This window comes from Arachis hypogaea, chromosome 13 (genome assembly GCF_003086295.3).
Source record: "Arachis hypogaea cultivar Tifrunner chromosome 13, arahy.Tifrunner.gnm2.J5K5, whole genome shotgun sequence".
Classification (NCBI taxonomy): Eukaryota; Viridiplantae; Streptophyta; class Magnoliopsida; order Fabales; family Fabaceae; genus Arachis; species Arachis hypogaea.
The window spans coordinates 32,745,340-32,759,788 of NC_092048.1; the positions used below are offsets into that span (position 1 = coordinate 32,745,340).

At 35.3% G+C, this 14,449-nt stretch overlaps 3 protein-coding genes across 3 annotated transcripts; 1 reads left to right on the forward strand and 2 right to left on the reverse strand.

Annotated features, from left to right (window-relative positions):
* Positions 1-305: 305 nt before the first annotated feature.
* LOC112737985 (uncharacterized) lies at positions 306-1,550 on the reverse strand. The gene has a single exon (XM_025788186.3). The coding sequence runs from the start codon at positions 1,302-1,304 to the stop codon at positions 543-545; it is 762 nt and encodes a 253-aa protein (XP_025643971.1). The 5' UTR covers positions 1,305-1,550; the 3' UTR covers positions 306-542.
* A 3,985-nt stretch (positions 1,551-5,535) lies between these two features.
* Positions 5,536-6,900, forward strand: LOC140177545 (serine/threonine-protein phosphatase 7 long form homolog). The gene is made up of 3 exons (XM_072210666.1): positions 5,536-6,239; positions 6,314-6,341; positions 6,493-6,900. The coding sequence occupies exons 1-3, from the start codon at positions 5,536-5,538 to the stop codon at positions 6,898-6,900; spliced, it is 1,140 nt and encodes a 379-aa protein (XP_072066767.1).
* A 2,464-nt stretch (positions 6,901-9,364) lies between these two features.
* LOC112733395 (uncharacterized) lies at positions 9,365-11,039 on the reverse strand. The gene is made up of 2 exons (XM_025782338.1): positions 10,241-11,039; positions 9,365-10,188 (listed from the first exon to the last, which is right to left on the reverse strand). The coding sequence occupies exons 1-2, from the start codon at positions 11,037-11,039 to the stop codon at positions 9,365-9,367; spliced, it is 1,623 nt and encodes a 540-aa protein (XP_025638123.1).
* Between the last annotated feature and the right edge of the window lie 3,410 nt (positions 11,040-14,449).

Consider the following 14,449-nt stretch of genomic DNA (forward strand, 5'->3'; position numbering starts at 1 on the left):
GTTCAATCTAGACCAGGAGAAGAACACGGTCACCGACATGTAGTCCTTCGTGCGAGAAAAGCCGGGAAGCAGCTCATTTAGCGGTGCACCAGTCATACCGTCTCTTCCGCTGCATACACGTCATCCTTCATCTGATTCTTAGTCGCGAATGCCATCAACACCACCCGGACCACAGGAATATAATGGCTTCGATAACAAATAGAGAATAGCATAATATATATGAACGGCGTACTCATAATTAATTACATGATGAAGCAGAAATTCATTGTTTAGCCTTCAGGAAAAAATCATAAACCCATCCATCATAATGTTCACAAACTCCAAGGTAAGATCGATTTTCTTTCATATATGATCAAATTCAGACTATTCTTCGTAAACTTTTGGATGAATCAAAACGAAGCCAACTTATTTTTTAAAAAAGAAAAAATCAAAATCAAAAACCACAATCAAAATAAACAATTCGATGTGGAAAGTTGTAGCCACATTTCACAAATATACAAACCCAAAATCCCATCTACGTAGAAAATATTAAAAGAAAGAAGCTAAGTATTCACATTTTGTTGAGACATGATATGTTTCTTCTTGATTTTAGACGGCTCCATGGCGTGGCATTCTCTGCACGCCATCACAAACCACCGAAAAATTTTCCGGCCAAATCGCAACCGCACCTTCTTCTCCTTATTCTTCTTCTTCATCATCTTCTTCTTCTTTGTTTTCTTGTCTTCCTTCTTCTTTTGCTTCACCTCTCCTGTTCGTTTCTTCGAGGCGTCGCGATTCAACGCGGGCACTGGCGTTAAATACTGCCACCTCTGCGAGCACCCATACACCTGAGGGTGAGCTGAAACCATGGTCCTCTTCCCCATATACACGCCTTTGCATGACGGCGATGCCGATGAAGACAACGATGAGAGCTTGCTGTGGAGCAACCTTCTCTCTGAGCCGTCACTGGCGCTTGTCCTTGCGCTGCTGCTGCAGCTGCTGCTTCCCCTGCTGTTAATGCTGTTGCTTCTAGAAGACATGAGAGAGTCCTTGCTGCTGATGCTGCTAGTTCGGCTCGTCGTGGAAATCGAGTGGTGGTGGTGCTGGAATAAAGGGAAAGAGTGAGGCTGGAGACGGCCATTGAAGAAGAGGTGATCTGCTGGTGAGGTTCTGCACGGATCACTGGACGGTGAATCCGGCGTAAGAGACTCGAACTCAAAGTCCGAGTCTGGATTTGGGGTGCTTGGGAACGAGAAGGAGTCGCCGGAGCTGCTCTTTCTCCGGCGACTATTCATGGTGGCTTCGGAGTGGGTTCCTTGCTTCATTGACCCGTGTTTGTGTTTTGGTGACTCACGACTGTACCTATATATACATACTAGTTCCTTTCAAGACTTGAGATTATTATTGGTGTAAATAACTTGGGACATGTGGAGTGAAAGAGGCTCTTTGTTGATATTAAATTAATGGAGGGCTTTATAAGGTTGGTGTAAATAATTTGAACCATGGATGCCAACTAAACCTTCAGCTTAAGAAATAATATTGCCATCTTTGGATATATGTACCGCAATGATGTTGTTAACTATCATGTGTGTGATCTGTGATGTGTCACAAACAAGTGTTTGTCCGTATCATATGATGGGCACAGTGTGTCGATGTTATTACTAAGAGAAAAAATATCTCTTTTTAAGATGTTAACTATTTTAAAAATTTAATTTTACCATATATGTTCAATTACGTAATACTGAATCAATAAAAATAATTATTTTATATATTAATAATGTAAATAATCATATAAAAAATAGATGCGATTATAAAATTCTAAAATTTATATTTTTAATGTATTAAAATTAAATTCTTATTTTAGATATTAAAAAAATGACACATGCGTTAATATGTGGCGTTATTTTTATCTAAATAAATAAATATTATTTTATTTTTAAATAAGTGATCGTTTTAAAACTTTTATTAAATTAAGAAAATTATTGAAATATTTTGAAATAATAAAAAAAATAATACTCAATTATTTGGTTCTTAAATTTATACGTCAGGTTCAATTTATTCTTTTAAATTTTAATTGCCTGTATTTAATTTTCAAAATTCATAAATGTGACTCATATTAATTTTTAAAATAATATAAAATAGTCTTTTAAATGAGTACAATAACAATTCTCTCATCTCTTATTTCATGATTAATTCGAATAGTACAAATAAAAATATGAATAAAAATAGTAATATATATTACATTTTTTTTAGATAAACATTTATTTTCTAAGGAGAATACGTGTTTTTTACACACAATATATATACCTGGGTTATGCTATATGTACATTAAAATTAGCTACCAAAATTAGTCATTAGTATAAAATACATGCTGAAATATAAATATACATTAAAAATAAATTAAATCACACATATATTTATATACAGATACATTGATAGCTGATTTTAGTAGTTGATTTTGATGTACAAATAGCATTTATATATATATATATATATATATATATATATATATATATATATATATATATTCCATTCTCGACGATAAATCGATTTGATAGCTTAGCTTAGATATTGTTATTCATGATATTATATTGGTTCTATTTGATATCATCGAGATGTGATTTAGACCATTGAATTTGCTGACGAAAGATTTAACTTTAAAAGAACCACCATTTTAATTTGAATTTAATCCCTTCTCTTTATTATTTTACGTTGCAGTTTTTGTTTAAATACATATATTTACATCTATATTTGATTATTTTAACTGTATCTGAAATTTTAAATAGAAATAGAAATAAATGTGAGTTGGTAATAGGCAATTTACTAATAATTATTATTATTATATAAATGAATTTTCAATTAAATTAATGAATGATAAGGATCATGAAGAGGGAATAGATCACATGCACTTAATTACTTCTTTTCTTTGTCACAAAAAAAATTGATTCACTTAAAAATATATATGAAAAAAGATCACACTTAATAACAATAATTGTTTAAAAAAATTGAGAAATCCATTTTCCCACAGCAATAGTGGTCATAAAAATTAGAGTTATCTACTTAATCATTTTGCCTCTTGGCTGTTAAGGTACATAAAATCCTCAGTGGATTTATTTTTCAATAATTCATTGTTTATCTCGAGTATAGTGAAGAACTGATGAACTACACAATAATAATCTTAGTCAACTTGCTTTTTGGGATTAAATAAATTATAGGACACAGAGTCCCAAATATGCCCTTTCCAATATACTTGAAAAAGAAGGAAAAGAAAAAAAAAATAACAAAGTAGCTAGGAAAAAAGAGGGGGTCAAGAAGCAACTAGAACACTACTACTAATAAATCTATGGCATATGGTTTGATCAATAGTCTTCTTCCGAAAGACCAACAAATGGTGGGATCACTAATGTAACTTTCTTTTGCTGAAGGAAGCAAAGCCAAAGACCCCTCCTACGGTCTAAAAGAAAAAGAAAATGGGATTGAAATATTTGGAGGTGCGTGATTTTAATGATCAAAGCTTCATTTGTTTGCTCCCAAACCAACAATGGGATCAAGCAACTATTATAAGAAAAGAGTCCTTGTCTCTTATTTAGGTTTCTGTGGGGTAACCAATGTCCAATGGGCCATTTCAGTTCATCATTATGCCTTCGGGACCACAGGTCAGCCAGATTCAGTCTTCAATATTTTAAGTTAGTGAGTGATTAATTAGTAATTACTATGTTGGATCGTAACCTTGGATATCTCCACCGTGGAAAAATAAAAGGATAATTCTAATATAATTATGTTATAGTGATTACTAGGATTATAATATTTTAAAAAATATGATTAAAATTAAAATAATATTTTATTATTGTTAAATAATATTTTTTAAATATAATATTATTAAAATATAAAAAAATATGATTTTTATTTTAATAATATTTATATAATCACCATATTAGAATTCACCAAAATTAAATATGATCTTTAATGTGGCACACTTTTTATTTTCTATATGGAGGTGTGGGATGAGTTGAACACCGTTATGGAGGAAGGGAGAGCTTTACATCTCTGTGGTGTTAGTGTATGAGGAAATTGGACCCAGCGATTGGGAGAGGGGTACTCGGACCCTCCGAGTTGCATGCAATGAGGCGGACCGTCCAATTTCTGCTTAGGGAGGCCACGCGTCGCTGAATGCAAGCTCCCCACAAACGGTGCCCCTTTATCCCAACCAAACCCACTGCATGCGTACCAAACGAGTTCAGTTTCATTTCCTCCCTCACCAACACACTTGAACTCCATCTTCTTCCTCCCTAAACTTTCTGGGCAGCAGCTGTGCGAGGAACCCAAGCTAAAATGTCCAAAAAAATTAAAGCTAGAAATGTTAATCGTCCGGAACTCCACATTATAAAATATTTGAGCTACTCTGATTATGTAAGAATTTTTTTTTAAATCTTATTTATTTGTTGCAGATTTTTAATTTTTTTTAAATTTAGTTATATTTATGTTTAGTTGTTAGGATATTTATGGTTGTTAAGAGTTGATCTGAAGAACATATATATGAATTAGTGTATAGATTTATTGATAGAAATTTAAAAATAAATTTTTTAAATAAATAAGGTGTAAGTGTAGTAGTTTATGATTGTTAAGAGTTGAGCTGAAGAACATATGTATGAATTAGTGTATAGATTTATTGATAGAAATTTAAGAATAAATGTTTAAATAAATAAAATGTGTAGTGGTTATAATGGTCAGAGTAGTTTGAAATATAATAAATTATAAAGAAAATAGTTTTTAAAAAATTTTGGAATAAATTTAAAAGTTATGGTTATTTGTAGAAATTTTGGAATATATGTTTAAATAGTACTTAGAATATATATATATATGTTCAAATGTGGTTAGTTGTTGTTTAGATTCCTTTTTAATAACAGATTAGAAACAAAAAAATTAATATTAGAAATTTTTGTAATTAAAAGCGTTAGAAATTATAGTTGTTAACTGTTGCAATTAAATTCAGAAATATAGAAATATGTATTTAAATAATAGTTACATAAGTGGGTTTAAATATAATTAATTCTTGTTTATAAATTTTTGTAATAATTTCTGTAATTAGAGTTAAGAAGTTAACTGTAATGTTTAACTTTAAAATTTATGGTTATATGTTTAAATAATGGTTAGCAACATGTGTGTTTAAAAATAAATAATTGTTGTTTAGACGTTTATCCAATATAATAGAGTAGTATTAAGAATGACATGTTAATAATTTTTTATAATAGTTTTAGATTTAATAATGAATTAGGTAACTGTTATAGTTAATTAGGGAACTGTTATAATTAATTATAGTTTTAGTTGAGGTTTGACTATTATTACATCAGAACAGTATTAGAAACATAGAAAGTGAAAGTACGTATTAGAAACATAGGCTCCATGTACATTAATTAAAATTTGAGATGAAAATGTTATTACTTAGTAAGTCGGATTCAATATAATTATATTCTTTAATTAGCTTTTTTAAATTATGTATGATAGTTGTGTAATTTGATTCGTGCTTTTGCTATGTTTTTGTAGGCCTCACGAATGATGACATGTGATCATCCTGTCCATCCGGATAGGTACGATGAGAGAGTGGAGGAGCATCTACGATCAACTGGGTTTTACCACGTTAGTCAGATTGGAGTTGTTCAATGCCAGAAAGCACTAGTAAATGCTTTGGTGGAAAGGTGGCACCCGGAAACGCATACCTTCCATCTTCCAGTTGGTGAATGTGCCGTGTCACTGGAAGACGTGGCTATGATCTTTGGTCTTCCGACTGAAGGCCTTCCTGTGACTGGCATGACTTTGAGTAGTTATGAGGCATTAGAGGCAGAGTGTCTGCATCAATTTGGGGTGGCGTCGAGAAAGTCGGATTGTCGAGGAAGTGGCATAAAACTGACGTGGCTACGAGATTTAAAAGAACGGTCACAGTTGACCGATGAGAACAGTATACAGGTGTATGTTAAGTGCCACATCATGTTGTTGATCGGTACGATCCTGTTTGGAGACAAGTCTGGGGCATCTGTCCACTGGAAGTATCTGCCTCTGCTGAATGAGTTTGCTAGTATTGGACAGTATAGCTGGGGATCAGCCTGCCTAGCACACCTGTACAGGAGTTTATGCAGGGCCTCACGTTTTGATTGTAAGGAAATAGATGGTCCGCTTACACTTCTACTGTGTTGGGCATGGATGCGCCTACCATATCTAGCACCGGTTCCTAGGGAACCTCGCAGTTTTCCGCTTGCCAACAGGTTAGAATATCTTATGTTTAGCTTGTATCTTCATGTTTAGAAACCAATTGTGTTAATGAGATGCGTTATATTAGGTGGCGAAACTGGGAGCGTGGAGATAGAGTCTATAGATATCATAAGCTTGCTCATTTTCAGAAGGCGTTGGATGAACTCCAGAAAGGCTAGGTGTGTTTGATATTTACATTGCATGTGGTTCCGGTCTAGTGATTTACTTTTTTGGATTTTAATTATTTGCGTGCTTTACTGTTACCAGTTTTGTTGGGTTGCATATTCTGCTGAACGTGTTGATCCGGATATAATTCCTGCTGAGATCTACATGCACTCAGTGATTTGGAGTGCAATGGTGCCATTGGTATCTTTTGAGTGTATCGAATGGCATGCTACCGACAGGTTTAGGCGTCAGTTTGGTTTTGTTCAGGGAGTTCCTCATCAGGAACGGAGTCTAGACCGCGCACACGGAGAAGTGTTAACTGGTCCTAAGAATCTGAACTGGGCCACAGCCACGACTCATTCATTTTGGGTGATGCAGTGGACAAACAGGTATAGTCACGTTCTTACTGATGACCCCATGATGCCGCAGCAGCCATTAGATACTTATATGTATTGGTACCGTTCAAAGTATGGTGATCACTTGAACTTGTCGGATCTTGCGGTCCAATAGGATGTTGAGGCTGACCAGGTTATGGATGATGGTAATGAAGAGCAGGAGGCACAGTCACCACCGCCTCCAACTCCACCTCCACCTCCACCTCCAGCGGCAGAAGAACAACCTCATTCCACAAGCCAGTATGTACCTCAGATACAATTTCCTACGTCGTTCCCGATACATCAGCCACATTTTGACTCAGGAGAGGGAGGTTCTTTTAGCCAGTTACTTGGGTTCATGGCCTCAGATGCCGGCCAAGCACAATATAACCACCAGGCCGACTTCCTGGCGGGTAGGTACTCGTTTGACGCGAGGTATCCATTTTATACCTACTCAGGTGCTTCTGGAGGGTTCGTATCTAGTGATTCTAGTAGGAGTGACGGTGGTCGAGGAGTTCTGAATAGTCAAAATCCGAACCGTTTATCAATGACTATGATTGAAGAAAATGCTAAGACTTTTGAGCATGAGACTGCTGAGTACTTAGTGGATGAGCCAGATGACGAGGAAGACGAAGACGATGAGGATGAGGACATGGATGAGGAAGATGACGAGGACGTGGACCAGGATGAAGAATCCCGTAATGCCTCAGGTACAATTTATCTATATGCTTTTCCCGTCCAATGATATTATCATATTCTTGTATGGGGTGTTATGTAGGGTTGATTAAACTATATAAGCATATAGCCAGTTGATTATATTATGGTCATGTATGGTACACTGGTTAAGGTTGATGTTACTATATAGCTGGTTGGTCAATAGATGATAGTATGTCTATGCTTGGTATCTCTTTCTTAGGTTGATTAAACTATATACCTGCCTGGCCAATTGATGATAGTATGTTTATGTTTGGTATGTTTTTGTTAGGTTGATTATACGATATGGCTGCTGTCTCAATTGATGATATTATGTTCTTGTATGGTGTGTTGGTTTATGTTGATTATACTATACAGTTGCTTGGTTTGATGGTTGCTTATACAGGTGACACCTGCACTCCAGGTGAGACAGGCAAAGGCTACAATCTCAGGATTGATCCACCACGTCGTAGCGCTAGTCGATACACTCCGTCCGTGATAAAAAAGGCCGCAAAGAAATGCAAGAACATTGTGAACTTTGGAAAGTGGACAATGAGAAAGTAGTCGTCGTGTAGTTAGTTTAGGCTATGTATCATGTATGATACTTAATGTTTACTTTAACTTTTTATGTATGACTAAAGTATGATAAGTACCAACTAAGTATTGTATTTAAATGTTTCAGTTTGATGTTCCTTATGTTCATTAGAACACGATGAAGCAGGTTACGATGGCAGCGTTATCAGGTATGAACCGAACCGGACCTATTCGACCGAAAATCCTGCAAATCGGACCCTATATCGGTCCGGTCCGGCAGTTGGACCATGTAAGGATGAAAACCAGTTCGAACGGGTATAACTACTTATGAATCGTTGAATATCAAGTGAAGCTGTACCACTGTTAGGAAAACCGGACCGGACTGACCGGTTCAACCGAAAAATTGGTGAACCAGACCCTAAGCCGGTCCGGTCCGACGTTCTGACCGAATAAGGTAATGAACCGGTACGAACCGATCAAACCAGGAGTAAACCGGTCAAAACCGGTCAAACTTGGTAAGACTGATTCGATCAAACTGCTTCAATTTCAATATTTTTCCAAAATGTTAAAGCTGGGGTTCGAATCCCCCTCCTCAAGGAAAAACATGATACTCACAACCACCAGGCTGTTGAGCTTGTTATCAATTTATATGCAAATTAATATATATATATATATATATATATATCTTTCAGCAAATAATTTACTTCTATTTAATTTATTTTAATTTTAGTTATAAACTCATTCATTCTTAAATTAATTATATCTTTATTTAACAATAATTATAAACTCATATATTTTTTTTTATAATTATATAATATCTATTAATATTATTTTTCAATAAATACTTGTAGTATATAATAGTATAATAGATATAAAGTAATTAATAAATTATTAAAAATAAAAAATATTTATGATAGAGTAAAATTAACAAAATACTTATTGTTCCTGTTTCATGTTGTTTTAGAATAGTTAGATAATTTTAAAATATTTAGTGAAAATATGTATTTTAAATTTTTGACTATATTTTATTTTTTTATTTACATAGGACCGGGTTAACCGGTTCAACCAATGATCCACCGGTTGAACCAATGACCCGATGACCTAGTGACCCTGTTACCGGTTTGATCATCGGTTCAGTTCATGCAACTATGTAGGATCGTTCAAATCTAATAAATTACATTGACACAGGTTACAATGACTCGATCACCTTAAATTACACTCACAGATGCTAAACCGGGTCATACATCATGAAGTTCACTGACACAGATTACAATGGTTCAATTACCATAAGGTACAATGACACAGGTAGCAATGATTCATTAATCATACAATTACATTGACATAGGATACAATACTTCAAATATCATATAAACCTACTGGGCATTATTGTCGGTACCTGGAGGACCTCCCTGACGGCATCTACTACGACTGTGTCCCTCAGCTCCACATTGCCTACACCGCCTCGGACGGCGTAGCATACGTGTGTCCATCTCATTCAAGAAGCGCGTCATCCTGGGCCGACCTTTGGAAACGCGTCTCAGGTACGGGTTCGGTACGAATCGGGGACCAGTGTAAGAAGGCCACGTAGTAGGATTCCCTAATGGCTGAAACCTAGCCCGATACACGCGCCTGACCTGGTCCATCTTATAAACGTCATGCACATATACTTGCCAATCTAGTCGTTGGTTTGCACAACATGCAAACACATGCCGGCAAGGAATCCGGTCCACCTGGAACTCACCACAGTCACATCTCTGACCACGGAGATCAATAGCATATACCACTCCACTTGGCATCTCACGCACTTCAAATACCTCATTCTGCCTGTCAAAGCAATTAACCTGAATGTTTCCTGATGCAAGTTGATTTGCATGAATTTTGGAGGTCACATGCGCCGTAAAAACATGGCCTGCATTAATCCTCGCCTCCGCTTCTGCTCTTTTCCATGTGAACAACTCATTAAGTCTGTAGAACGTTGCTTTCACAAGTGCAGTGATTGGGAGATTGCGTGCACCCTTCAATACTGAGTTGATGCACTCCACAAGATTAGTCGTCATGTGACCCCAACGGTAGCCACCGTCGAATGCCAACGCATACTGTTCACGGGGAATACGGTTTAACCAGTTAGTATACGCCTCGCCTCGCTCTCGTAAACGCTGGTAACGCAGTTCATACTCACGAACCGTCCGCGAATACCCTAAACAATATCACGTACCAAACAACATATAAGTATCAAGAGACAATGTTACCTATATTGACGACAAACTTTTGCAGATAGGGTGCCTTGAATTTTCTCAGAAAGTTCGATTCTATATGCCTGATGCAAAACATGTGGAAAGCTCTAGGAGGTGACCAAGCTCCGTGACTACGTTCCACCGCTGCATTTATGGACTCATGTCGGTCCAATATCAGACCCACACCATCCCGAGTCACAACATGTTGACGTAGGTTACTGAGGAAAAAGTGCCAAGCATCAGAGGTCTCTCCTTCGACAATGGCAAATGCAATAGGGACAATATTGTTGTTACCATCCTGCGAAACGGCCACTAACAAGCAACCCTTATACTTTCCGTATAAGTGAGTCCCGTCCACCTGGACAACTGGCTTACAGTGTCTGAATGCTCTAATGCATGGGTAATAGCTCCAAAAGACTCGATGCAATACCCGGATATCAGTTACCAGATCATCCCCTTGATATGCAGGCATAGTCTCAAAATGGACGACAGCTGATGGTTCCTTATTACACATGGCCTCGAACCATATGGGCAACGCTTCGTACGATACTTCCCAACCTCCAAATATCTTCTCAATGGACTTCTGCTTTGCCAACCACGTTTTTCGATAGCTGACCGTGTAGTTGAACTTCGATTGCACTTCTGCAATAACTGATTTTACCTTTAAAGAGGGGTCAGCCTCAACCAATGGCTTTATGGCTTCGGCAATCGTATTTGAATCCAGCTTGGAATGATCCTGAGAGATGGTTGCTCTGGTACAAGTGTGACTGCCGTTGTACCTCCTAATAACCCAACAGTGCTTTCTGCTGGTCATGTTAACTCTGATAAGCCAATCACACCCTGACCCATACTGTGTACACTTCGCATAAAATGTCAACGGCTCCGACTCATACACACGGTAGTCTACAGATCTTCGGAGGGTATACTCCTTCATCGCCTTAATAATAGCTTCCCTGGAACTGAATTCCATCCCCACGGTGAACTCACCATCTGCGAAAAAAAGAACTTCTGCCAAGAAGGCAACCACACCGTTAGTATTTAAAACAAATTATCCTCAATAACTAAATATAAATACCTATACTTCCAGATAACTTCATAAATACTATTACAAACAATCAGTAATAATACCCTAATTAGCGAAATAACTACATAAATACAAATTAAACAAATAACTAAAAATAATTATTAAACACCTAAGTAAATACAAAGTAACTAAATAACTAAAATTAAATGCTAACCGGCTTCGTAACTTCATCAAGACTATAATAAATACTCATTAATAAATTCACTAATAAATAATTCCTCATTAACTAAGTAACTAAATAAATATAAATTAACTAAATAATCCCAAATTATCTTCGAAAATACTCTAAGAAATATTTATTAATGAATCCTACCTAACTTATTAACTAAATGAATACTGGACCCTAAATACTAATTCACTTAAAGTATTTTTATTTTGAACTTCTCTAAATAACCTCTTTTGCAAATGCTAAACGAGTACCTGCACTCATATAGTCTGGAAACTCCGGAGCATGCATGGCTTCTAAATCCAAAACTCACATGAAAGATGGCTCCTCAAATGGCTCTTCGTTCGCGAGTGCATTTGCAACGTCTGCCACATTCGGAGCCACACCGCCGTCGGCTGGATCTACATCTCCATCTTCACCGACAACTTCGTAATTGCTTTCAAACTCTTCCTCACTGTCACTATTGTAGTCTTCTCGCAAAATATTTCGGTCGGTCTCAGATTGTTCGAATTCAACGTACAACTCGATGAAGGAAATTTGACCACGATTTTCAATGTACATTGAAAACATCTCTTGCATGCTTGCTTCGTCGGTTACATACTTAGTCTGAAACTGGACGAATCCACCAAATACTGGTACATGATATTTGTATAAAATACATGATATTTTTCTTGACATCTCCGAATCTATCTTCTCACAAATCACTCCTTTAAGCTCTTCAAATGAAATTGTGAAGGGAATAACAACATCTAATGGATCTTCACAAACAAATTTTACTCCTTCAGGTGTCTGCAATAAAATCTGACCAAAATAATAAACCTTCAAAAGAACTCTATCATCCATTCTTCCCACTCACTTAAACAAAAATAGAAATTTTAGCATCAATTTTTCTTCCCAAACCAAGTTACCCCATTGCAGACCAGAGAAAGAAGAAGAGAACTCGAACAAGAAGAAGAAAGTTGGATCTGGTCGGCTGTCTTTGGTTCGCAGGTTTGAGCACCTATATATACACACACAATTCGGACGGTCCGAGTGGTGAATACCCTAATTCAAAAAAATTATTAAATAAGAAAAACCCACGGTCCGATTTTCATCAGTGTAAATTAAAAAAAAAAATTTCCTCAACCACAAAACGGACCCAGCGATTACTTTGACGAACCAAATACATCTCACACAAAGAAATCGGACCCACCGTTTTGCTGGGGTGATTTCGCACGGTCCGATTTTTTTTTTGTGCATGTGCAAAACGAACCCTCCGATTTGCTTGCAAAATTTTCATAATATAGAAATCGGAGGGTTCGATTACTTCGTTTCCATATCTGACCAAAATCTGTCCCACATTCAAGTGTAGCACCCACTCTATCCATATCGCAGCACAATACCAAACCCTCCTCCATAACAAAAAAAAAAAAGACCCAATGTGGCACCGTAGTGCACCCTTAAATATGGCGTCAGTTTATTAGCAAATGGCAAAAGCGAGTCCCTCAGTCTCTGACTCTATTCATGTTAACCCAAAACAACAGCGCAGCGAACTTGACTCTTGTTTCACCTGTCGACCCAAGTTAATTAGCAACTACGTCAAATATAAAAGTTATTCCATAAAAATATTAAGGCTAAAATGATAAAAAAAAAAAAATTAGAGGACATAGTGGTTATTTTGTGAAAAGACTAAGAATAAAGAAAGAATTTTTTGAAGTTTCAGAACTTAGGAGTCATTATATGAAAGATTTGAGTTAAAAAGGTGAATAAGGTTAAAAGGCATAATCATCAATTTTAAGAAAAGAACAAAAATATAACATTAATTTTAAGCTAAAGAAAAATAGAAAAAGATTTTTTTAAAAGACCGAAAATAAAAAAGAATTAGTTTCGATGCTGTAATTTTAATCTCTTCGTACTAATTTGATTATAACTTAAATTATAGATATTCAAACGAGATTATTCTAATAATATTTAAAAACTAACATTCGGAGTTTTAAAATGATATGCATATATTTAGGCTTGGTTTTGGTAAAGTTTTTCGAAGAGGTACTTGTGCTTTTTAAAAGCTCAAGTTCCTCATTTTGTATTTGGTAAATAAAAAAGACCATGTGCTTGTGCTTGCAGCTTTTAAAAGATTGGGATACTTTTGAAAGCACCTAAGATAGAGCTTTTCAAAGTTGGCTTGTGCTTTTCAAAATTTAAAAGTCTAATATAACCTCGTATGTTAGCTCATTTTTAAATTTAATGCTTGCATTTATATTTATTATAGTATTTTTAAATTTTAAAAGCTATTTTACCAAATATAATTGTTGTTGCTTGTGATTATTAAAATCAATTTTTAATTTAATTTACCAAACATAAATGTTACAATTTTAAAAAGTCATCTTTTAAAAGTTAGCTTTTAAAAGCTACTTTAAAAAAAGTAAAAACTTTACTAAACTAAGCCTTAGAGTGAACATTGAATATGAGCTACGCAGGCCACTATTTTTGCGCCGCGAATCAAGCCCCACATGACACTATTAATGAACTATGTGACTCATATTTTAGGCTTTTAAAAGGCCCAAAATTTTAGAATTTAGATCATCTAAATTTTGAATTTTCACTTTAGAGGATAAAATGTGATCTTTCATCCTTAAATAGTTTTTCTTCCATATTTTCTCTTGGTCACACCTATAAAATAAATAGTGAAAGATCATATTTTACTCTCTAAAGTGAAATTTTAAATTTAGAGAATCCAAATCTAAAATTTCAAATTTTTTTAGTATTTAAAGAAAAAATATAAAGAAAAAAAGAAGAAGAGAGTTTAGGATTAGTTTTAGTATGATATTCTTAGGTTTCTAAAGAGAAAAGCTCTCACCTCTTTCTAGAATTAGGATAAATTTAGTTAATTTCTTATCAATTTTTTTCTAGTTTTAGTTTCTAATTTTATTTTAGTTTAATTTTATTTATATTTTTCTTGTTCTACTATCTTAATTCATTAGCACTTTTTTGTTAG